At 40.2% G+C, this 24,362-nt stretch overlaps 1 protein-coding gene across 1 annotated transcript in view; it reads left to right on the top strand.

Moving 5' to 3' along the window:
* Positions 1–2,459: 2,459 nt before the first annotated feature.
* Positions 2,460–24,362, top strand: part of LOC126190861 (protein disulfide-isomerase A3) — a 45,836-nt gene continuing 23,933 nt past the window's right edge. The window contains exons 1-8 of the mRNA XM_049931456.1: positions 2,460–2,722; positions 2,846–2,933; positions 3,060–3,180; positions 3,267–3,492; positions 3,602–3,718; positions 6,609–6,709; positions 6,872–7,067; positions 16,612–16,843. Of these exons, the coding sequence (XP_049787413.1) occupies positions 2,583–2,722; positions 2,846–2,933; positions 3,060–3,180; positions 3,267–3,492; positions 3,602–3,718; positions 6,609–6,709; positions 6,872–7,067; positions 16,612–16,843 (1,221 nt within the window). The 5' untranslated portion in view covers positions 2,460–2,582. The remainder of the gene's footprint in view (positions 2,723–2,845; positions 2,934–3,059; positions 3,181–3,266; positions 3,493–3,601; positions 3,719–6,608; positions 6,710–6,871; positions 7,068–16,611; positions 16,844–24,362) is intronic.

The raw sequence follows: 24,362 nt of genomic DNA, 5'->3' as shown, positions 1-24,362 counted from the left end.
TGCTAGCTGTAGTAAAGGTTGATTCATCAGTAAAGAGGAATGATGACAGAAACCCCATAACTGTGATGGTCCGGTTCAAAACCCATCGACAAAGCCCTTCCCATAGTGGGAAATCCACTGCTGATAATCCTTGCACTCATTGCAGGTGATAGGGATGGTACTGGTTGTTACACACAATATCTAAAATCGTACTTTGGCTTACATCATGTTGGTGGGCCACTTGCCTGGACGTTGTACTATGATTCATATCAATATCCTGTTGAACCCCATTCTCCAAATCTGGTTTATGCAGAGTCCGCCACCTCCCTGCACATTCCTCTGTCTGAAAGGACCAATGATCACACAAATGTCCAAAACGGGTTTGAAGTGTTGTATGATGTGGCTGGTGTCTGTGAGGGTACTGCTTGGCCTACACAAACTGCCACCTCGGCTTGATCTCGACGTGTATGCCAGACTGCAGCTTACAGTACGCTGTATCAATCACACAGCTTACAAAATACGAGGAACCCACAGCACACGGTCAGACGAGGTTTCCTCTGTCACTGGCATCTACTGTGACAACAACGCATTTCTGCACACATGTTCACAGGACCTTTTTTCCTCCATTTCCAGTCGGGGTCTGCCTCTGCAGTTCGTCAGTTTAATTAATATGTAACCCCTTGGGGTATGCCTGAAGTTACATCTGCTTGAAGTACATTTGAAGATTTCTCTCCATTTATAATCACATGCTGTATTGCTGGACATGTCTGCTCCAGTTTTAGAGGGCATTGGTGAAATTGTGGCAAGACTAAGGGTGCTCAGTGTATGGATCAGCGAGGCCTTCTTGCCTGGAGATCATTGTTACTATCCAACATGAGGGGACCAGGCTGGCTGTGAGTGCTTATAGGTCCAGACCCAGACACATCCTCTGTACTGAAGAGGGGCAACTGCTGCTTACCATCTGGCGACTACTCCTCATGGTGTATCAAGTGTATAGGATCCTTGCTGCACCAAATTCACCAGCATACTATACTGTTGCTCGTCCAAGTATGAAACACCGTTTCTCAAATAATTCACAAGGAACGAGGCCATTTCAGTTTCGTGTGGAGTATGTGGTGGAGTCAGTTGGTGTGGGGCAAGGACAAACTGAAATCCAGGCGTGGAACTGACTGCCACCTTATTTACTACAGAGGTCCAGAAGAATTTTAGATTTAATGGAGTCCAGGAAAGGCTTCATTCCTGCGTTTCTTTTTAAGGCATTTCTTTACGACTTTTTCAATGAACACCACAACTATATGTCTTTATTCACAGATGTGTCTAAACAGGGTGACTTCCTTGGCTGCTCTGTTATTTTCCCTGATTGCGTTCACAAGATCTGACTTCCTCAAGAATAGTGTTGTGTTCAATGTGGAGCTGTACATGATAATCAGGGTACTGGAACAGATGCTGAATTCCTTATCTGTTCCGATCATCTGAGTGCTCTTAACTCTTTATAACGCTTGTGCCCAACAGATAAAGTAGACCAGAATATCGAGGATGCCCCTCTCCACCTACGAGGGCTGGGGATGGGAGTGCTTATTCCGGATGCCAGGGTACACAGATGCTAAGAGAAACTAAATGGCAGATGTAGCATCCAAGGATGCGTGGCGTAATAATCAGATAGTTCATTATGCCATTCTCCTACATGCTATCACCTAATTGTTGAAGTACAGAGTCGTGCATGGATGGGAAGAAGAATATCTGGAAGTGATAGACAACAAGCTGCTCCTATTAATGTCAACAGCTTGACTATGGCGTACCTCTGTCAATCCACACAGACGTGCTGAGGTACTTCTCACTCGCTTTCATACAGGACACTGCCTCTTGACGCATGGCTTCTTGCTCCAGCGGGAAGACCCACCTTTACACTTTAGTAGACTGTGTTTTCTATTCAGACAAGAGGGCAGAAGCTAATGTGCGAATAGATTTGTCCTCTATTTTAACTGACAATGATACGGATATGGTACGACTTTTAAGGTTCTGTCAAATGTCTGATTTGTTACTTAAAATTTTTGGGGATAGTTTTTAACGTGTGATCAGGATGGTTGTCTTATAGGAGTTTGTTGTTAGTGATCAGCCAGCCACATATTCCTGTGTAATTATTTTGTGTTTATTCTTGTATTACTTGAGTTTAATTGACAGTTTTATAACTCCTTCGCATATCTGCGCTCTCTTAAAGGATAGGGATAGGTAATGTGATTGTGTAGTTGGGAGAGAGTGAGTGTAATTATGTAAGACTTACTCTTGCTTGTTTTACACAACTGTAACCACATTCGTTTTTACTACTTTTCGTAAGGACGCTGATAACTTTGCTGTTGAAGGCCCATAAAAAAAACACACATGCACAAGCTCTTCTCTGCAATTAAAGCTATGATAAAACTTTGATTGCTGCGTAGTATAGCATCTGTGCTGTGGACAGTGTGGACCAATGGGAATCCGACAACACAGAATTCCCGAAAGCCCCCGTATTGCCGGTTGTCAGACTGAGAGAAAGAGAAGCCACGTACGTTGGAGATTAACTGTGGAAGGGTGTAAGAGTAGGTGGTTGCAGAATAGTAGTAAAAATGTTGAGGTACTTGTTATTACTTGCGCTTGCATGTGCAGTGCTAGCTACCGAAGAGGATGTCTTGGAATTGACTGACGAAGATTTCTCAACTCGTGTACAAGAACATGAAACAATGCTTGTTATGTTTTATGCACCATGGTAAGTTGTTTACTATGCTGTTTCTAGGATACTAAGCAGATCATAGGGACGCACATAATTGTGTGGATGATTGTCATGTACATATGAAAATGTTGTGCAGCAATCGTTATTTTTATGCCGCAGGTGTGGTCATTGTAAAAAACTTAAACCAGAATATGCCAAAGCAGCTGGGATAATAAAAGACAACGATCCACCCGTTACGTTAGCCAAGGTAAAGTATTTGATCCGTTGTTTACTACGAAATAAGTTTTAATCGTTGTGTATAAGCAACACCGCATATAATATTTATAATTATTTTGAAGTGATTGGCTCATGTGGCCCACATTCCAAATTACAGGTAGACTGTACGGAAGCAGGAAAAGAAACTTGTAACAAATTCAGTGTCACTGGATATCCCACGTTGAAAATTTTCCGTAATGGAGAGTTGTCTCAAGATTATAGTGGCCCCAGGGAAGCAGGTTTGTAATACACCCTGTAGTTTCCATTGCGTTAACGATTCTGTAGTTTCTACAGTGAGTTAATTTACGAGCATATTTTTTTACAGCTGGTATTGTGAAGTACCTGAAAGCACAAGTCGGGCCAAGTTCTAAGGATTTGTTATCAGAAGAAGCCTTCGAAGATTTTATTTCGAAAGATGATGTGGCAGTTGTGGGTTTCTTTGAAAAGGAATCCGATTTAAAGCTAGCATTCCTCAAGGTAGCAGATAAATTACGCGAAAAAGTGCGTTTTGGTCATACATCAAACAGAGACTTGTTGAAGAAAGGTGTAAGGTAAATCTTAAACTTGTCAGGCGTGTCATATGTTTGTATAACAGTGTCGTAACTGAACACAACGGACAATTATATAGTGCAGTAATGTTAATGAAATTATTTTTTCCAGTGATGGCATTGTACTGTACAGACCAAAGCACTTGCACAATAAATTTGAACCAGACACTGTTACATATGATGGAGAAGCAAAGAAAGAAAATATTGAATCCTGGATCAACAGAGAGTAGTAAGTAAATCACTGGATCCCCATATTCAGAGTTCACTGTATTTGCTGATAGCAACATCAATAGTGTAAGTTACTGTCTTACTTTTCTGTACTGAGGACTCGGGGCCTCAAAAACTTGTACATCCATGTATTCTGTTGTCTTTACCAAGGAGTATTAAGTACACAAAGGAAAACCGCTTATGAGTTTCATTGCTGTCCTCAAATTTGAGCATAAGATGTGGTATCTTACCTAGTTTGTGCACCTCATTGCAATTTTTTTAATGCATATTTGCATAATATGCATGAAACAAGTCACCGGAGACTTGTCCAGTACCTAAATATAAGTTTTCTGAATGTACCATGTGGTTTTAGTTTTTAGAAGTGCATTGGAAATGGTGGGTGTGGTTAAATGACGTGAATGTAAATATTAGTCTGTTACTGATCAATCTTCATTGGGCATTGATGTTCGTTGGCTTAACCTACACCTACACCTCATGGTACACAAGCTGTCACAACAAGGATTTAAGGGGTGCCTATCATAACACTCGATCCTAGAATGTGTGTCCAGAGCATCCCCAGCTTTAGAGAACATCTTATCATGAATTTACTTTGTTTCAATTCTGTTACTAGTGGGTAATGTAGGCATGGCAAAACAAATTGTGCCGTTCTCATTACATCACATTAATAATTGTTCCGTAGTTCATGAACGTGGCATTTCGAAATTATGGGGAACATCAGTTTAACGTAAGGTTTCACATATCGCCATTACTATTTGGTATCTTAAAAATTAATTTGAGTAGGGGTTCAATTTGTTTTTAAATGCTGGTTGGTTATCTGAGAGGCGTTTAATGCTACTTGGTAAATGATGAAAGACTTGTGTGGCAGCATAATTCACCCCTTTCTGTGCCATTCGAATTGAAGACCATCCTTTTTTTTTTTTCCTAGTGTTGTAGCTATGCACTTTGCTGTTATTTCTCAACTTGGATATGTTATTAATAACAATTTCGAAAGTGAATATAGCTATTGTGAAGGTACTGTGAATATTCCTAGTTCCTTAAATCAATGCCTGCAAGGTGGTCTTTGGTGGGCTTCAGCTATTATTCTGATTACATGCGTTTGTGCAATGGGTATTTTTTTCTTAATAATGAATTACCCTAAAATATGATGCCATATGACAGCAATGAATGAAAATAGGCATAGTAGGCTAATTTGCTGATGTATGCTTGTCACAAAAATTTGCAATAACCCTGATAGCATAAGTAGCTGAGGAGATCATCAATGTATTTCTTCAAATTAAATTTCCCATAAATTGATACACCCAAGGATTTTGAATTTCTGCTTTAGCAAGAACTTAAGTCTATATTTACAAATGGTGCTATACAATTTACTGTTCAGAACTGTATATACTGTTTTTTCTCAAAATTTGCTAAGAGTTCATTTTCAGAGAACTACTTCATAATTTTGTGAAAGATATTTACAATTTCCTCAGTGAGTTGTTTGTTGGGGGTGAATACAATGCTTGTATTGTCAGCTAAAAGAACTGTGCATCTTCATGAATATTGAGTGGCTGATCATTAATATATGTTAAGAACACCATTCTTGGTGTCTGCCCATTTGGAGGACTGCTGATTCTTGCAGATATTCTGTGCTGTTAATTTGTCAATCTTCTGCAGCCTTACAGTTAATATGAATTAAACCATTTGTGCACTGTTACTCATACCACAATACTTGAACTCATCTAGAAGAATTTCATGATTCACACAGGCAAAAGCCTTATAGCATATTTGTATACTCAGAAAAATGCCTGTTTTCTACATATGTGGCTGAGAATCCTACGTATGTCGGGAACAAGCTTTTAGTACTCTGTTGGAAATGTCAATTCCATGTGAGCTTCTACATTTCAGTGAAGTTATTATTTTCCTTATTTCAGTAGGAGAGGTGGGTTGAACTTCAATTTTATCGAATTTCATTAGTAGTGCCTCTCCTGTGTACTGCTTTGCATTTCCTGATGAACAGCTCTTTTCTTTAAAACACTTAAAAATGTTTATTAAAAATATTTTCTAGTTCTGGATTTTAAGACTTTTCATAGAGTTTTATAGAAATATTTTTCCTGTGCTCTCGGTTGCCCTGTTTCCCTTTAAACTATATTCCAAATTGTTCCAATTTTAGTACCATAGGCACTAATCTTGGACATAATGCCATACTTCAGGATTTGTTAGTAACTTTTCTTAATACAGTGCCATAGTTTTTACAATGTTGGGCTGTTGCTGAACCATTATTCCTTCTAGCTATAAGATAAATTACCCTTATCTGTTTACAAGATACGTTTATCCCTTTATCAACTTTTTGCGTGGTTTCTTACATTTATGTTTCACTGTTTTGTTGGAGTTCATTTTCTCAAATCTTTTTTTTTTTTTTTTTATTTGTTACAATGTGGCAAATAAATGAACTGATTTGGAAGCTGCTACTGTTATAGGTAAATAGCTCATTTTTCTTGAATCAGTATGTTTCTTCACACACAATTCATGTGGCCAAGTCTTTCATTTAAGGTAACCCATCACAGTACAGTGAAGGTGTTAAGTGGTGACTAGGAACATAAATAAAAAAGCTCTGAAACATTGCCTTTCAGCTACAGATTTACATTATCCCAGTCCACAGTTTCATTATACAGTAAGATATAGCTGCTGAAGTAACTGAACCTAACTTACCTGCTTAGCCATGTATAATCGCTGTTGTGTTCAGCATTGAGAATTCTTCAGTTAGTGGAATGTGTAACTAAATCAGTGTGACAATGACATATCTTTGCATTTCAACAATGAGTTTGGCTTCAGTATTGTAGTTATAAATTCGGTGCTGCTGTAGTTGATTGTGAGAGTGAACAATTAAAAAAAAACAAAAAACTGTATTACAGCCATGGTCTTGTGGGGCATCGTCAGAGGGATAATACCCAGGATTTCAAGAATCCTCTCGTGGTTGCTTACTATGGCGTTGACTATGTCAAGAATCCTAAAGGTATGTAAAATGTACCATAGTAAATTGGTGGGCATACATACAAGAACTGTAATTTCGTGTAGGTTGTCATGAGATTGGAAGAAGTTTGTAACCTCACTTTAACATTCTTTGTTAATGTTTTTGTATGCCATATTTGAATGTACTGTTTTTCTTAAATTTCAGGCACCAACTATTGGCGTAATAGAATCTTGAAGGTTGCAAAGAGCTTTGCTTCAGTTTTCAATTTTGCAATAAGTGCTAAAGATGACTTCCAGCATGAACTGAATGAATTTGGTTTTGATTATGTGAAAGGTGACAAGCCAGTCATATTTGCTCGTAATGCGAAGAATCAGAAGTTTGTCCTTACGGATGATTTTTCGTAAGTAAATTGCATGTTTGCTTTTGTCTTGGAACGGAAGTCTAAATGTCATTGAACGATCAGAGTTTGTCTAGTTCTTAAAAATGCATTGTCAGCAGTGGTGGGTTGTTAAGTGAATGTGTTTATTGCTGGTTTATAAGTAACCTTGTGACAAACTATTATTATGCCTTATTGGATTTGTCAGGTCTTTTTGAAGTAGGTGTTTGATGTAACACTATCTAGTAAGGCATTTATATGTCTAGAATGTTGTTGGCTATGTTGATTCTTCTAAATTGTCCAACAGATGTTTTGTAAATTTGTCATATGTCCTACTGGTACATTGCATATCATCTGCATGTTGAATGAGGAAATGCATGAAATGTTTTGTACTGTGCTGTTCCTGCAAAAATCTGGTGTATTGGCTGTGTACGTTAAATGTCAGAAATGCTGGAAATCTGAGTGTGTTAGGTTTATGCAGCCTGCACCACACAATAATTTGTGCTGGGTCGACCTAAGCGTCCGATCCCACCCGTTGGCTTAGACCTGTGACGTAAGGTTGTTGTGGTTTGTGACGTCACGACTGTGCGGAATTTAGTTTGTGAGAGTGACGTGTTTGTAGATGTCGTTTTGATGCGATCGGTGGTGCTCTGGTGGTGTGTTAGGTGATGTTTTTGGTTTAGTTTGCGAGTGTGGCGTCATGTGTGAATTTTGGTAAATTCCTTTTTTTTACATCTTTGGTAGGTGTGGATATGACTGACAGGGTCAACAGTTTTCGGTTGTTGGCTGTGATGGGGGACAGTGCATTGTCTCTAATAAAATTTCTTCAACTATTCGGATTTTTGGATGAAATTGTGAAGTGTTCAGTATGTTGTGAAGAAATGAGTATTACTTAAAGTTCCGGCATCTCGGACCAGGGACGGCTGTATGTGATGTTGTAAGGATAACAGATCAAGTGAAGTGTTCGATCCCAATGTGTGGCTGTGAATGTTGGTATTGGTATCGGGAGATGTTTTTGGTCTCTATAGGTCAAGGGAAGTGTTAGGTCCTAATTTATGGGATCGGGAGTTGCTGTTGAGCTATATAGGTCAAGGGAAGTGTCAGATTCCATATGATATTGTGTTTAGTGGTATTTGGGGAGTTTTGTGATGTTGGTTTTTTGTCGTTTTGCGTGGTTCTGTATGGGGGTGGGTGTCTAAATTTGTCCCCACCCAAAAACGCCTTATTTGCCACACTTGGCCCGTTAGTATCATTAGGCTTTTTGTGGAACGTGTGTGTGTGTGTGTGTGTGTGTGTGTGTGTGTGTGTGTTTCGGTGTATTTTCGTCCTCATGATGTGTACGTAACGACTTTATATACGCCATATTGGAATTGTGGTTTATGGTCGTTTCCGCCATATTTGTGATGTCATGGGTTAAAGCAGACGGGCGGGATCGGACGCTTCTGTATTTCCTTTGTGCCGTATCAGGAAGACAACTTGTGGAGATAAACAGCAGCATGTGCCTTCAAAAATTAGGGCTTGCCATCTGCAGTATGGTTTTGATGACCTGCTTTTTAGGGTTTTTAAGCAATTGTACAGTGTTTCTAGCCTAAATGCTATCAAGTGGTACTGGGGGCCATGGCATCAGTTTTACTGTAGAGGTGTTTTGGTCAGTACTGTCAGGGCAAGACTACATGACAGATGATTGCTACCCGTTTCAATCCTTTTAAAAAGTTACAGGAAAAATATGTAATTGGAAAGTTTTGGGCGATGATTGGTGTTGGTATGTGTTTAATTTTTGATTGGGATTTGGGTTGTAGATTTTTGGAGTGGTCGGGGAGGAATAGTATGGGGCAGTGGGAAGCATTTTTGTTTATGGAATATTTCAGATAGTGTTCTTTTGTTTTTGGTATTTTAGATGGCATGCTGTTTGTTCAAGAAAAGCAGATATTGGTTGGTGGCTGTTGAGACTGGATGGTGCATGTATTTATCATTTTTCTTTGGTTTGTGTATTCTGTTCTATGTTTCCTTTGTGATTTTTTTTAAAAATTACGATGGTGTTTCTGAATGGTAAGTGTGTTCCTATTAATTTCAGTCCAGAGATTTTGTGGTGTACTATGGCTTGTTGCTTGGTTTTGAGTTTTTTAGGTATATGAGTAAATGACAGTTAACTATTCCAGCTGTGCTCTCAGAATGACATAATATTTGTTTATCATTGCTTCGTTGTTGGTGGGTGTTGTGTAGTTCACTATAGCTGTACAGATTGTGTGAAGCAAGTAAAGCCAATTTTACATAGAGAAATTCACTTAATTTGCATTTATTGATGTTTTGTAGTGTTTATGCGAGGTTATTGAATGTTTTCATAGTGGGTAAGGCATTTGACTAGTTTATTTATACCCAAGCAGCTGAACTTCCCCAGTCACATATTGGTTTATACCGGGTGAGTTGGGAGGAAAGGTACATGCTTTGAGGGTTGATAGTATTAGTGAGTCTGAACAAAAAGCTTAATATGGACATATGCCCTATTGTGAATGGTTTCAGAGATAGAACACATTTAACCCTTTGTGCATTTTTGTGATGAATATTTACTGTCTTTGTTGCACATATGCCATATCCATTGCAAAAGTTCTTTTGAAGCTATTGATTAATAAATAAAATGATTCCAAATAGCATCATTGTCACAGAAATCCACTGGAAGTATTACTTAGGTATAAAGCAGTCAGTGTAAATACATAAACTAATTTCTTATTTTATTAGCAAGTGTTAAAACTCTTTGTTTTGTTAAGATATAAAACAGCGTGTTTCTTTGAACCTTTCATTTATTTTTAACTCAAAACCATGCTACAAAATTGATTTTTTATTGATTTATTTACAAAGAAATTTTTTGAAACAGTTGTTTTGTTTGTTAAAACCACAATGCAACATTGCACTTGGAGCATTTAACTCTTGAATATGCCTTTATACAAAGTCTGCATCTTGATTTTGACTCTAAATGCTCTGGCGAGTGTCCTGTTTGGTCAAAGTGCATGTCAGCAACTGGGCGAATTGCTGTAGGCTTTCTTTTGGGAGCAGGTAGACTTAGAGAGTCTGTGGCTGGATGGCCCCTCTTTATTGCAGGTGTACCAATTCCTTTCTTCAGCAAGGCACTTGATATTTCTGCTCAAAACTTCAGAAGTTGTGTGTGTTTCTCATTTTTCTGAGTGCAATGTCGCCCGTAAAGCAACCAAGTGTTCACACAACCCATGTCTATGAAATGGAAAATAATTCTCAGGTAGTACCTCTTGCTTTTTTATGTTTATTCTGTATATTTGGACCAACATACCATGTAGGTCCACTCCTCCCATGTGCATATTATGCTCCTGCACAATGTTGGGGCAGGGAATGTCTATATACAATCTGTTTTTTTTTTTTTTTTTTTACTCCAACGTTCCACATTTTCAACTGGTTCCTTGCCTTTATAAGTAGAAATCAGGTGGACAGCTTCATTGTCATACCATTTCAAAATTATAATTTTGATTTTTCACCTATATGGTAATCACAGGTTCCTCTGCCTTCTTTTTTCATCTCTGCATCACTTTTCAGACAGTATCCACACAATCTGTTTTTTCTGATGGTTCTCGTAACATATATTCCTTCATTTCTAAGCTTTACTTCTAGGTTGAGGGAAGTAAACCAGTATCCATAAGGAGTTTGAAATTGGCGTGCCTAGGCAAGTTCCCAATCAGCCAAATCACTACATTTCCAATCATTCCTAACTCAGGATTACTTGCATTGTTTGTTCCCTTCCCAACATACACTTCAAAATCATAAATGTAACCACCCCACCAGCTCGCGCAAATACTTTTATGCCCCATTTGTGTGGCTTTGATTTTATATACTGGCACAGATGTGACTTCAGCGGAATGAGTCCTTCAATACTGTTGTATTCTTAAACTTCAGTTTTTAGAAAAATTTTCTGTAGTTGATCTAAAAAGGCCTGATCTTGAACAACTTGTCATGATGAGGGTCATCCCTGGGTAACATATTTACATTGTTGTTCACATGCAAATACCTCCTCAACTTGTAAAACTGGTGGAGTGGCTTCACGTCAGCTATCTGATTATACCTTGTCTCATTTTCCCAATACATCTTGTAACATGGTACACTCAAAATACCACTTAGTAAATGAATTCCAATGAACTGTCTTATTTCATTGGCACTAGTGTTTATACTTCGTCCTAACACTTGAGTAGAATATAGATTTGTCTGTGTAACTACCGTATTTACTCGAATCTAAGCCGCACCTGAAAAATGACTCGAAAACAAGGAAAAAAATTTCCTGAATCTAAGCCGCATCTGAAATTTGAGACTCAAAATTCAAGGGGAGGGAAAAGTTTTAGGCCGCACCTGCAAATTGAAACAAAGTTGGTTCATTGTAATATGAGACACAATTTAGGTCGAATGAATGATGATACAGCTACAGTAGTTTGGTTTGAGTCGTAAGCTTAGCAGGTAAGCTTTACCAGTTAGCCATTGCTATGCGTCAGGTTCTCCGTCCATATTTATACAGGTACCCTTCCTTTTTCACGTGCCTTGTCTGGTTTGAATTGATTGCTTATTTTTCTTTGATGTGATAAGTGCCGTTCTCTTCGTTACAGGTGTTTAAGTCACTCTAGGCTGAAAATGTATTACTGTATTGTGTCATGCATTGTTTGTCGCATTCTGATGAGTGTTTACGGCCTGTCGCCGCTCGTGGCATGGCTTGCTTTTGTGCATGCTACTGCCGCTTACAATTAAAAAAGAAATGGAGAGGAAACGTCTCATTGGCGAAAAAATGGAAAGAGACTGGTATTTCTTGTTACTTACACTGCTCCTTTCTTTGATAATGATCAACAAGAACCAAATAATAGACTGCGTATGATGTTCTGAACAAGAGTTTAGTGAAAATTTTTCTCCGTTCGAAAATCTTTGCAGACGCCTCTTTAGTACATTACATTCTGCACAGAAATTAGTCATCTTAGATTCAAACATCTAGTCAGTTGCCGTGCTGCATTTCTGACTGTCACTATTAGGCATAAGAATAATACGAATATAAACATGACATGATATGTATATTCTACCTTGTTTGCTGTTGTCTCACTCTAGTTTCGTAGTTTATTAGGCAGACAGGATTTAAATGAGATAGCAGCAAACACAAAAGAATATATGGCAAAATGTTTATATTTGTATTATTCTTATGATGAAGAGAATACTGAATGTGATTCACAATTCATAAAATTTCCTACTAGCAACCATCTCTTCTGACAGCTAGGAAAAAATTCTGAGCGTACAGTTGGCCATATTGACAAACATCCCAAACAGTCTTGCCAGTCGGATTTTCGTAGTACATTGGAATGCTGCTACATTCAAAGATGAACAATACAGAATTTGTATTTACTTCTTTGGGTAATGTATGAAAATGCAGTGGTTGAAACTCGGGGTGGAGAAAAAAACTTGTCTTCCACCTTTTTTTAATTTATTTACTGACGCAGAGGTTTTGGTGCCAGTATTTACCTTTGTGCCTGAAAGCATGCCTGTGTAGTGCTACATATATTAGACGGCAGAAGTTACTTGTGGCGGCTCCTACCATCATTTTTCAGAACTTCTGCTTACTTTGCACTCGATTCTAAGCCACAGGCGGTTTTTTGGATTACAAAAACCGGAAAAAAGTGTGGCTTAGATTCGAGTAAATATGGTAAATTGTCAATTATAGTCTCATCAATAAAACTCAAAATATTGGAGGGGAGAACATTCTTCACTTAGTGGATCCGAACACTGCACAGCACATCCATGTATAGCTCAGGCAGTTTGCATTTCCTGCTCCTAAATTTTCAAGCCTTACAGATAGGGTTGTTTCATCATCAGTAAGAGCTTCTTCTAAACTGTCCAGTTCAGGTTCTGTCTGTAGAGGCAATACTTGCTGTACTAATGGATCATAGTCACTTTTATCATCCGAAACAATTTCGTCATCTGATGTTTGTCATCACCACACAGAAGAAAAAGAATTTCATCATCCCGTAGAGCTTAATGTTTTCCACGCTTAACCTATAAAGAAAATATGATGCAAGAATGAAAACTACGAAATACTAGAATAAACACAACTCACTCTTATGATACAAATTCATTTTTGCATACCTCATACATACTAATGCGTCAGTGACTCCAAATGGCGTCATTAGCAATTTCAGTAATAAGTACTGAAAAAAAAGTATACCTAACTGTATTGTAAACCTACCGTATTTCTTTCCCTTGCCCTTGAGGAACTAGGTAAAGTTCGTTCTATAACCAAGAATTTCAGTATACACAGAATAAAACTATACACAACAATCGTTGTTCACTCAAAAATGTAATAGCACAACTCACGATGCTTTTTTGTTCTGCACTTCAAACAAACGGCAAGCTACAAAAGCAAATGCCACTGTGATCTGTTGGCCAAACTTGGAACTACGCAAAGTGATGCCAAACAGTATCATTGAAGCATTAGAAAGGTCAAAACAGCCAGAAATACTTAATGATGCCATTTGGAATCGCAGAAAGCTTTAAAGACTTTTGTACATTTTTCTTGAATAACTCGAAATCCTCACCTTCCAGTGAAAACGTGTTGCAGTACAAAATTAGGCTATATTAAATTTCTTACAAAAACATCCTATTCATTTTTTTCTCCAGTACTAATGGTTTGTATGAAGAGGGCACTAGAATGTTGAAAAACTTGCTCGACGCCCTTGCACTGTAGCTAACGTAGTTTTTGTGGACCAGTTTGAGGTAGTTTACCGAATTGATAGACCGCAAGTCTCGTGTATCAAACTGTTAGTCTCAGCTTGCTCTGCACTGCTGTGGTACATTGTAAACAGTGAAAAAGTGACAGTACAGAAAATTATTTATTTTTTGTACTATCAAACATTGTCACTGTTTACAATGTACCACAGTACTGTAGAGCAAGTTGAGATGAACAATTTGATATGGGACACTTGTGGACTATAAAGTCGGGAAACTATCTCAAAATGGCCAACAAAAACTACGTAAGCTACAGTACATGTGTCGAGTGAGTTTTTCAACATTCTAGCGCTTTCTTCACACAAGCTAGAAGTTACAGAGAAAAATGAACAGGAAATTTAATATAGTTTAATTTTGTACTGTGACACGTTTTTTGTGGGAGCATGTGGCTTTACAGTTATTCAAGAAAAACAAATAAAAGTGATATTTAACGTGATCTGCCTCAGAAACCATTCAGAATAGGGTGTAATTCCATATGAAATTTTTTTTTGTTCAGTATACTATCACCCCTCAAAGCATGTACCTTTCCTCTTTACTCACCCTGTATATTACTAATGTGTTAAGAAATGGTGTGCATAGTATGGTTGTGTGTATGACATCATTCACAATTTTGATGATGTCATGGGTCAAATGGGAACTGAACAGTTCACTGTTCCTGCAGTGGTAGGCTATGTTTATTGACCTGGTCTCCTTATTATGATGAAATTGCATGGGCAGGTGCAATTAGGTTGTTCAGGAAAGTGACTCACTGTGTACTGTGGTTGAGGGAATGAAAGTGATTTGACTTGCTCAGATTTGGCAGATAATTTGTTCTTTTGCAATAAATAAAACATGATCATCTCCTACATATTACCATTGTTGCATTTCTAGCTATCATCCAGGCATTTACTAGAGAGTTAATTTTGCAATACCCAGCAGGATAATGCACTCGGTTGTTCCTCCACTTCTGTTCATGTTTGGTGTCTTTGTGCTTTATCAGTTACCACAGCCAATTGTGGATAATTTTTCAGCTGGTAACATTCCGTAGTTTCTAAGTTCCTTTCTGTTATATGTTATGTTATTCAGTGTATAATGTTTAAACACCAGAATGTCTGGAACCAGTAGTGAAAAGGCACACGAAAATATCTGCATAAAAAGTTTTGCATCTTCAGTTTTGATAACCTTGGATTACTTAGTTCCTTCATTAAAATAACTGCAAAAATGCATTGAATTACGCAACCACAAAATAAGTAGACAGACGCCCTGGGTTGAATTTGCCTTCAGGATACTAAATTCTGTGTTACTTATACACACAAAGGTAGTGAGAACTATCCCACCTTTGGAAACTGTTGAGTCCTCCCTCAGGGAAAGAAAAAAAATAGGTTGGTGATGGTTAGAAGTAGATAACCTCGGACCCCAGTTTGTAGGGGCTGCATATAGAAGACAAAGATCTCACAAGTGGTACCCTGTGAGTGACCTACCCCTCTGTTTTAACTGCCCACAATCTACCCCATTTTCCTCCCTTAGGAAGGAGCTAACATTTTCAAAAGTTGTTATAGTTTTTGTTCTTTAGTGTGTGTATTGACAGTAATTTCTTTGGAAGCTAATGGATAGCATAGCTTTAGCATTATTATTGGTTGTGTTGTTTGGAAATGGTGTTATGGGCATAAATATTTACATGTTTTTTGTAAACATAACCACCACTTGTGGTTTAGGCATTAGGCCTAGACAGTAGACTTTGATGCTTACAATGAAGCATGAGGAGCAATCAAAGATTGTGGCACAAATGATCAGCATGTTGCCAACCTCTCCAGCTGTTATTGCCAGTAAGTGAATCCTGATCATGCATTGCTGCTTTATTCAAACAGCTCCTCATTTGGCCCCACAGAGGTTGGGTGCCCCCCTACCAGAACTCCCCACCTTTTTTAAAAAAAGAAGAAACCTAATCTGATGAGGTACTAGGAATGACCCAGGTCCTTCCACACTGAAGGCAGCAAAGTTAACCATTATTTAATTTAGTCACTGCACAGTACAGGTACAGGAAGTTAAACATACCCCTGATGGTAATTAAATTTAGGAATTAACTGATGTGCAAAGTCTTCACATTAACATTTTCCACCGGTTTGAGATTGTCAGATTTGTCACGAATGATCCTGCTTTGATCTGATTATTCAATTCTTCTTAAAATCTTTTGTCTCTGGTGTTGGTTCTGTTTTGTAAGGACCCTAAATATAATGGATCTAAGCTTAGTGTGCAATCTCCTTTCTGAGTGAGTTATCATCTAAAAATAAATTTTTGTCTTGCATATGTGGCTGTTACTGCCACACACTGTTTTATTCATGTGGTCTTCAAAAGTAACAATCATATTACACTTTGAAGAATGATACATGGTACTTTTACTTTGTGATTTCCTAATTGTGGCTGACATATCAAATTCTGTTGAAGCTATCAGTTCCTTCATGATGATTTATTAACTGTCTGAGTGGAATGGTGACACAATATTTTGGGGTGTGATGAAAAAGTTTCATTTGGTCTTTACAGACTCCAGAAACTTAAGTGTGTTTATAGATTTGACAGTGTTTCACACTTAGTTTTGGAGAGGTGGTTGCAGTGTAATACTACAGTACGTACTGCAGCTTTTGTAAGACATATTCACTCCCTTCAGTCAATAAGTTGTTACTGAATGCATTTTCATGTTAATATCCCTACAAATATCAGTGTGATGGTATTCAGTTAATCAGTCAACATGTTTCATGTAATTATGTTTTTCTTATCAATTACAAATGTTGCCCTTATTTATTTTGTATCACTTTCATAGGATGGAGACATTTGAAAAATTCTTGAATAACTTGAAAGATGATAAATTAGAACCTTATCTGAAATCGGAGCCAATTCCTGAAGATAATGATGGACCTGTAAAAATAGCTGTGGCCAAAAATTTTGATGAAATTGTGACCAATAATGGACAAGACACACTTATAGAATTTTATGCTCCATGGTGTGGACATTGCAAGAAGCTGGCACCAGTTTATGATGAGCTGGGAGAGAAGGTAAATGTAAACCATGTGACTTTGTTATATTTTTCATTGTTATTAAAGTTCAGAATCTGGTTGCCAGTCAGAAGGATAAAAGAAAATCTCATCTCTTTATTTTCTCTCATGAAATTTTGGTGCATTTCATAGGTATTCAGGTAGAACTCGATGTGGAAGTAACAGTTTGGGATTTGAACTGGAGAGAGAGAATTTTTTCTTGGTCATTGGACTGGATAGATCAGTTGGCTAGTACATTAAGAAAGGAACTGGGACTTCAGTGTTATGTGACAGATTTGCAGCTGAAACTTACAGGACAGTACTAATCCAGAATCGGACTGCTACTCTGGAGCTGCTTTTGCTTGTTTTATTCAACATAAACTTTTGGAAGCAACACTTCATGTTGTAAATGAGGCTTTGCTACAAGGAAGGGCATGTCTGCAGAACCCATGCTACATCTTTACGATTACTTTCCAATTCAGAAATTTAAGTATTTGGCGGCAGATTCGAATTCCTTGTTCATTCAACCTTCAGATTAGCATGTAACCATACTGAATAACCTGAGTCTGTCTGTGCACTCTGATTTCTCTTATTTTATTGCAATTGCTATTTCTCAGTATATAAAGGGGACCAATAAAATATTTATGGAATTGTACAAGAAAACATTGCTGCGAGGACCTGCAATAAAAGAACACAGATTTTCTGTATTTAGCAGTTGGTGCACAAAAGGATGAGGTGACAAGATATGTGTATTACCCACCAACCATGAAGGTAAAGTCTGATATTGCAGATAATCAACAGGTACCATTTGACCAACATTATGGTTAGTACCAGAAGGCTGATTTTTGGATTATGGCACATTGTTCAACATTGGTTATATGTTGATGAAAATCTTAACACTTCAATTGAATTGTCCAGATAATAATTTCATGAGGTGTAGCATAGGTTGTGATACGGAAATGACTGAAATGATAAACTAGTACTGATTTGTGCTTGTTTGGTATGTTTAGAATGGTGTTAAACATAGTGTATAATCTGCTGATAGTAAACACTGCCGCAGTATAAAATTATTTTATATTATTGCAGTACATATTCCGTAGGTCCATTATTGCGTGATAGTGCATGGAAGTAAAATGAGTCTCAACATTTGACAATCCCATACAGAGATCAGAAATACAAATTTCAGGTATTGTGTAAACAGACATTGAGTCATAAAATATAAAGAAGATTCTTGTGACTTCAAGAACATGAACAGTCTAAAGCAGCAACAAACATTAACACAGAAATATTTGGGAAATAGTCTTATGTCTTTGTTGAAGAATTTGTTTAGAGAAAAACATTTTTTCAAACAAAAACTCCTTACTTTTAAATACAGAATAATCCCACTTCTACATTCCCAGAATTAAGGTTTTCCTTCAGTTTACATTTTTTTACTCCATGAAATTTCCTATGTTCAGTGCTAATTCACACTCATTTTTTTAGTAAACGTATTCATAATTTTCCTGGGATTTGCTTTATGGAACAATGTTCAAGAAGAAAAACTGTCCTGATTGATATAAAATAATGCTGGCATGGCATTAGCTTTTGAGTAAAGACCTAAGTGTTTACAAACATTAAGTGGTTAGGTTTTTTGATACCAGGGCGCTGTTCAGCAGATTTGAATCATTAAAAGTTAGAACAGTTTGTGCAATGTCTCCTGCCATTGCCAAGCTTTACTTGGCATTGTGTCTGATAGAAGGAAGTAGGTCCGTTCGAATACGGATATCTTGACAGATCACAACTGTTTGTTTTAAAACAGTCTCCACCTTGTGCTCATTGTGACATCTATGCATTACTCTAGTGCATATTTTCCGTGTTTCATTGTTTGTCCACCTGTAGCACAAGTTGACACCATTGCTCTCTTTGTGTTGCTTGGGTGTTTCTGCTTTAAATAATGTACACTGCACAAGTTATGTATTTTTTTCATGTTTAGCATGATGTGTTCAGAGAATTTATCCTCATTGTCAAGTGCTAATACTAACGTGTTTTTTGTGTTGTTTGACAAACAGTGTGAGTGATAGTTTGCGTATGTGAGAGAAGCACAATGGAAGAGGCATAGTATACCTTGTAACTTCAAAAAGGCAACTACAGTGGAAGAGGCAGAACACGTGCAAAGCATGAAAAAAATATGTAACGGACAGTTTTTCATTATTCAAACAGCGAATGGCACAGTCGATTATGAGGAATGAAATTGTCAAACATTTCTACTTCCCAGGCCCACAGAATTCTTCCTGTGGTGTTATTTATTCTTGGCTGCTTGCCGGTCTGAGGCTGAAAACCAATCTTACCTCTCTAATCAGGGTGTCATTGCTGTCAATCGTGCAACGGAAAAGGTAGATTTCTCCTTAGTGCCCACCCACACTCTTTTCCTCACATTTGATAGCATGGTGCTTCCGTCCAAGGTCAAAGCAGGCTATGAAATTATCAGTCTGACCGTACATTCCGAACCTGATGCGCTGTTACCAGTGTCGTAGTTTCAACCACACTAGAACATCTTGTCAACACCCTGCTGTATAACTGCAATGGTGGCCATATCGCCTGCTCTTGGGATTGTCCTGTGTATTTTGATGAGCGGGCTGTCACAGAGATTCAGGTACAGGAAAAAGTGTCTTACCTAGTCGCTCAAAAGTTATTGGCTACTCGCAAACCCTGCATTCTCTTGTCTGGCACCTATAGTTATGTTCTTGTTACCCTTCGCTCCATGAAGGACATGGCCACACAGACATATGACCTCAAATTCAGATCTGAGGTTGTGAAATTGCCCAGTGTCATGGTAGCATCACCATCTCCCCATCAAGCTGTGCAACGAGCCATCAAACACTTGCCTGAAGGGGCAAAACTACCAACTATTGGTAGGCCAGAAAAGACAGGGGTAGTACTCCCCCTTCCCCTTCACTGTCTCGAAGATCCTCTTTGACAGGGTTGCCACATGATGCCTTTGCCCAGCCATCCTCCGTCGCCACTGCGCACCACCAACCGTTTTTCAGCATTGGACTCCACAGACTGGCAGCACACACAAGCCGATGCTTCTGTGGACGCCATGGAGCAGGATGCTGCTGCTTCTCTGCTCTGTAGCAGCGACTCTTCACAGGCTGTCACTCTGCAGCCACCAAGGTGACACCCTTTCATCTCTTCATCATGACTCTCCTCCAGTGGAGTGTTCGTAGCCTTCAGTCCCCAAAGAGGATTTACGGCTGCTTTCAGCATTGCAGCATCCCCTTGTACTCTGCCTTCAGGAAACAAAATTGCATCCTCACGACAGCTTTGAGCTTTCAGATTTCTTCCCAGTTCGTTTTGACCTTACCCCTGAAGTGGGCATTCCAACTTGTGGGGGCATCATGCAACTCATACGGCATGACATTCATAGTCAACCCATCTCCCTGACTGCCAGTCTTCAAACTTTTGCAGTTTGCCTTTTCCTTCCCCACCTGACTTTTCCCTCTGTACCGTTTATGTCCTTTCATCATTCTGTGTCACCAGGGCAGACTGCCTTCAGCTTTTTGGGCAGCTATCTTTCCCATTTTTTGCTACTCGGTGACTTTAATGCGCATCATCCCCCTTGGGGTTCTACCAGGACCTGTTAGAGAGGTGCTGTCTTGGCTGACCTTCTTAACCATCTTAACCTCTTCTGCCTTAAAACTGGAGCACACTCTTTCCTTTCTGACTTCTCGCACGTCTATTTCAATTTGGGCCTGTCCTTTCGCACTGCCCAGCCTGCCCATCGACTTGAGTGGTCCGTTCTTTGACACACCTACTTTAGCAACCATTTCTCGTGTGCTCTGTTTGCTGTCTGTCTACCCATGTGCATGCCCAAATGGCAGCTTACTAAGGCTGACTGTCAGCTTTGCTCCTCCCTGGTGACCTTTGGAGGACAAGATTTCCCCATTTGTGATGAACAGGTGGACTAGCTCAACAGTGTTACCGTTAAAGCTGCAGAACGTTCCATTCCTCGCACTTCCCTTTCCCCTTTCTTTCCCTCCCATCTTCTTCCGCCTTTTTCCTTTCTTCCCTGTCATTAGTTTCTCATTTCATGGACATTGTAGTTCCCTCTCCTAATGTGGGATTTTATCGGTTTTAGTTAATCTAAGGTTGGAGGGACTGATGACCGCGTAGTTTGGTCCCTTCTCCAACCAACCCACTTTCCTTTACCATGTTGTGACCCAGTCCTTTGGTGGACTGAGGCATACCGCGTTGCAGTTTGTGCACGGAGACGTGTCCTCCGCTTTAACCATCATCCTATCATGAGGAAACTGCATTTGTTATAAAAAGATGCATGCAAAGTGTCATTGCGGTTTTGGGATAGCAAACGATGTAGCTGGATTTCATTCACTAGTTCTTTTAACAGTACCACCCTTTCCTCTGTTGTGTGGTCCAACCTCTGACAGCTCTCTGGGATCAAGATCCATTACCCCCATTTCCAGCCTCACAGTAGCCGACAATGTTACCGTGGATGCTGTTGCTATCTCAAACACCTTGGGCCACCATTTTGCAAAAGTTTCAAGCTCTTCCCACTATCACCCCACCTTCCTCCATCGGAAACGAGCAAAGGAGGCTTGGTCGATACCCTTTTCTTTTGAGAATCGTGAGTGCTACGATGTTGTCTTTATGAGGGAGCTCGATCATGCTCGTAGTTCATCCTGATCCTCTGCCCCAGTGCCAGACGCCATCCACATTCAGATGTTGCAGCACTTTTCTCTTGCGGGCAAGCACTTCCTGCTTAACACATACAACCACATATGGGCAGAGGGCACATTTCCCGGATGCTGGTGTGAAGCCACCGTCCCACCCATAACTAAGCCCAGTAAGGACAAAAACCTTCCTTCTAACTACTGCCCCATCTCTTACCAGCTGCATTGGCAAAGTGATGGAAGTTAGAATTAGTGCCTGGCTGGTATGGTGGCTCGAGTCTCACAATTTACTGACGACTGCACAGTGTGGATTTAGAGAACAGTGATCTGCAGTTGACCATCTCTGTACTTTGTCCACCCATGTCGTGAATGGTTTTCTGCGGAAATCACAGACTGTGGCCATGTTTTTCGATGTGGAGAGGTTCTAAGACACCTGCTGGACAACTGGTATCCTCCGTACTCTTTACATGAGGGGCTTCTGTGGCCGCTTGCCCTGTTTCCTTTAGGCATTTTTATAAGATAGTTTTCAACGTGCATGTGGGTTCTACCTTGTCAGACAACTTTATCTAGGAAAATAATATCTCAGGGTTCCGTCCTGAGTGTTGCCCTCTTTCCTATCGCCATTAACCCTATCATGGCCTGTCTCCCATCGGGCATCTCCGGCTCCCTTTTTGTTGACGATTTTGCCATCTCTTGCAGTTCTCCATGGACCTTTCTCACTGAGTGGTGTCTTCAGCAGTGTCTTGATCATCTTTACTCCTGGAGCATCGACAGTGACTTTTACTTTTCCACTGACAAACCCGTCTGTGTGAATTTCTGGCAATGCAAGTGGTTGCTCCCACTATCTTTACATATTTGGCCTGTTGCCTGCCATTCATTAAAACTAAAATTCCTGGGGCTCAAGTTCGATAGGAAACTCTTGGTCCCCCCCCCATGTATCTTATCTGTCAGCCCGCTGTGCGTGATTCCTCTGTCCTGTGTCCTCAGTGGCATTTCCTGGGGGGCCGATCGAATCACCCTCCTCCCGGTCCCTTGCCTGTTTGAAACTTGACTATGGGTGCTTTGTTTGTGCATCTGCACGCCCATCCCTCTACACTGTCTCATCACTATCAACCATCATGACATCCATTTGGCCACGGGGCACCAGCCTGGTTGAGAATCTGTATGCTGAAATTGCTTAACTACCCCTGTCCTACCGTCTTGCCTTTCTGCTCAGTTGCTATGCATGCTGTTTGTCACCCCCTGTGGGTCCGGGGGTTAGAATAGACCCGAGGTATTCCTGCCTGTCGTACAAGGCGACTTAAAAGGACTTTCACATGTTTCGGCCTTTATGCGATGGTCCCCTGTAGGGTTCGACCTCCATTCTTCAAAATTTTCCTGAAGAGCGAGCCAATTGCGAAAAGGCGCCTTACAAGGTGCATGTCCATTGTGCATTGAGATCTTTAGCCCACTTTCTCATCGTCACATTGCAGTCCTGCCCATTCTCCATCTCTTGGGTGAGGACACTTTTCTGGGTGCATTTTCCATTATGCACTATGCAGTGTCGATTTCTGCGTCAAAGATGACCACGGACTTCTTTGCACCTGATATCCAGCATGGTATCCAGTCTGTTGTGGTGGGGCTGCCATGTACCCTGTTGGTTGTAGCCCCTGACCACACAGGGATTGCTCAGCTGATGCCTGCGCTATTAACTCCCCACGTATGCCAAGGGGTAGATGCCCATCCCCATGGAGCATTGGGACTCATGGCAATGGTCATCCTGCCAGGTGGCCTTTGCTGCCCAGAAGTAAGACCCCAAATTGTTCCCCTCCCTGGCCACACCATGGGAGGGACATCAGGCGAAGGATGGCAGCGGATCTTATTTGCCCCGGTACATTGTATGTTCAAGAGCTGATGGGGAATCTTTCATCACGATGAAGTCTGTTTTTTGTTGAGCATTTAGAGGACAAGTTAGAGGAGGTGGAGGGCTTGTCCAAAATGAGATCTGGGTCAGTCTTGGTCAAAACAGCATCATCTGCCCAGCCACAGGAGTTACTTGCTTGTGACAAGCTGGGGGATGTTTATGTAACCATAACACCCCTTAAGAGCTTAAATATCGTCCAGAATATCATATTTCAGAGACTTTTTTTTGCAGTCCGACAATGAGCTGTGCGCCAATTTAGAGCGTCGAAGTGTACATTTTGTCCGGTGTGTCCACCGGAGTCCGAAGGATAATCAGGTTCCCACCGGTGCCTTCTTCTTGGCCTTTGAGTGTGATACATTGCCCGAGAAGGTCAAGATGATGGTCTACCGGTGTGATGTAAAGCCCTATATCCCTCCCCCTGATGCGGTGCTTTAAGTGCTGGAAGTTCAGCCACATGTCTTCCCGCTGTACTTCCAGCGTCACATGCCGAGATAGCAGACGCCCATCACATTACAATTCTCCATGTGCCCCGCCTCCCATCTGTGTCAGCTGCATAGAGCGCCATTTGCCTTGCTTGCCTGACTGCAGGATTCTCCAGAAAGAAAGGAAAATCATGAAGTACAAGACCTGGAGAGACTGACCTACACTGAGGCTGAATCCTGTGTGTATGACATCGTCTTACACTGCCGCTATAACAGTTCTGGCACCATCAGCTCTGCCAACCCAGGTCACCTCTCAGAGGTGGAAGACTGCACCATCCCTCTTGATGGTGGGAGCTTGTCCTGCACCACCTGCTTCTGGAGCAACACCCCCCCCCCCCCCCCAACCATCGGGGATGTCTGTCCCCATTGCTAAGCTGGAGAAGTGTAATCCTTCTTCGGCTTCTCTCTCTAGGAAGGGGTCCCTTGCGTCTCTCCCTTCCCAGGTTTCTTCCAGTGGGAAAGATGACACCTGTCAATGGCTTAAGAGC

Source organism: Schistocerca cancellata, chromosome 6 (genome assembly GCF_023864275.1).
Source record: "Schistocerca cancellata isolate TAMUIC-IGC-003103 chromosome 6, iqSchCanc2.1, whole genome shotgun sequence".
NCBI lineage: Eukaryota > Metazoa > Arthropoda > Insecta > Orthoptera > Acrididae > Schistocerca > Schistocerca cancellata.
The sequence above is the reverse complement of the archived record's forward strand: the minus strand, read 5'-3'. Positions and strand labels throughout refer to the sequence as shown.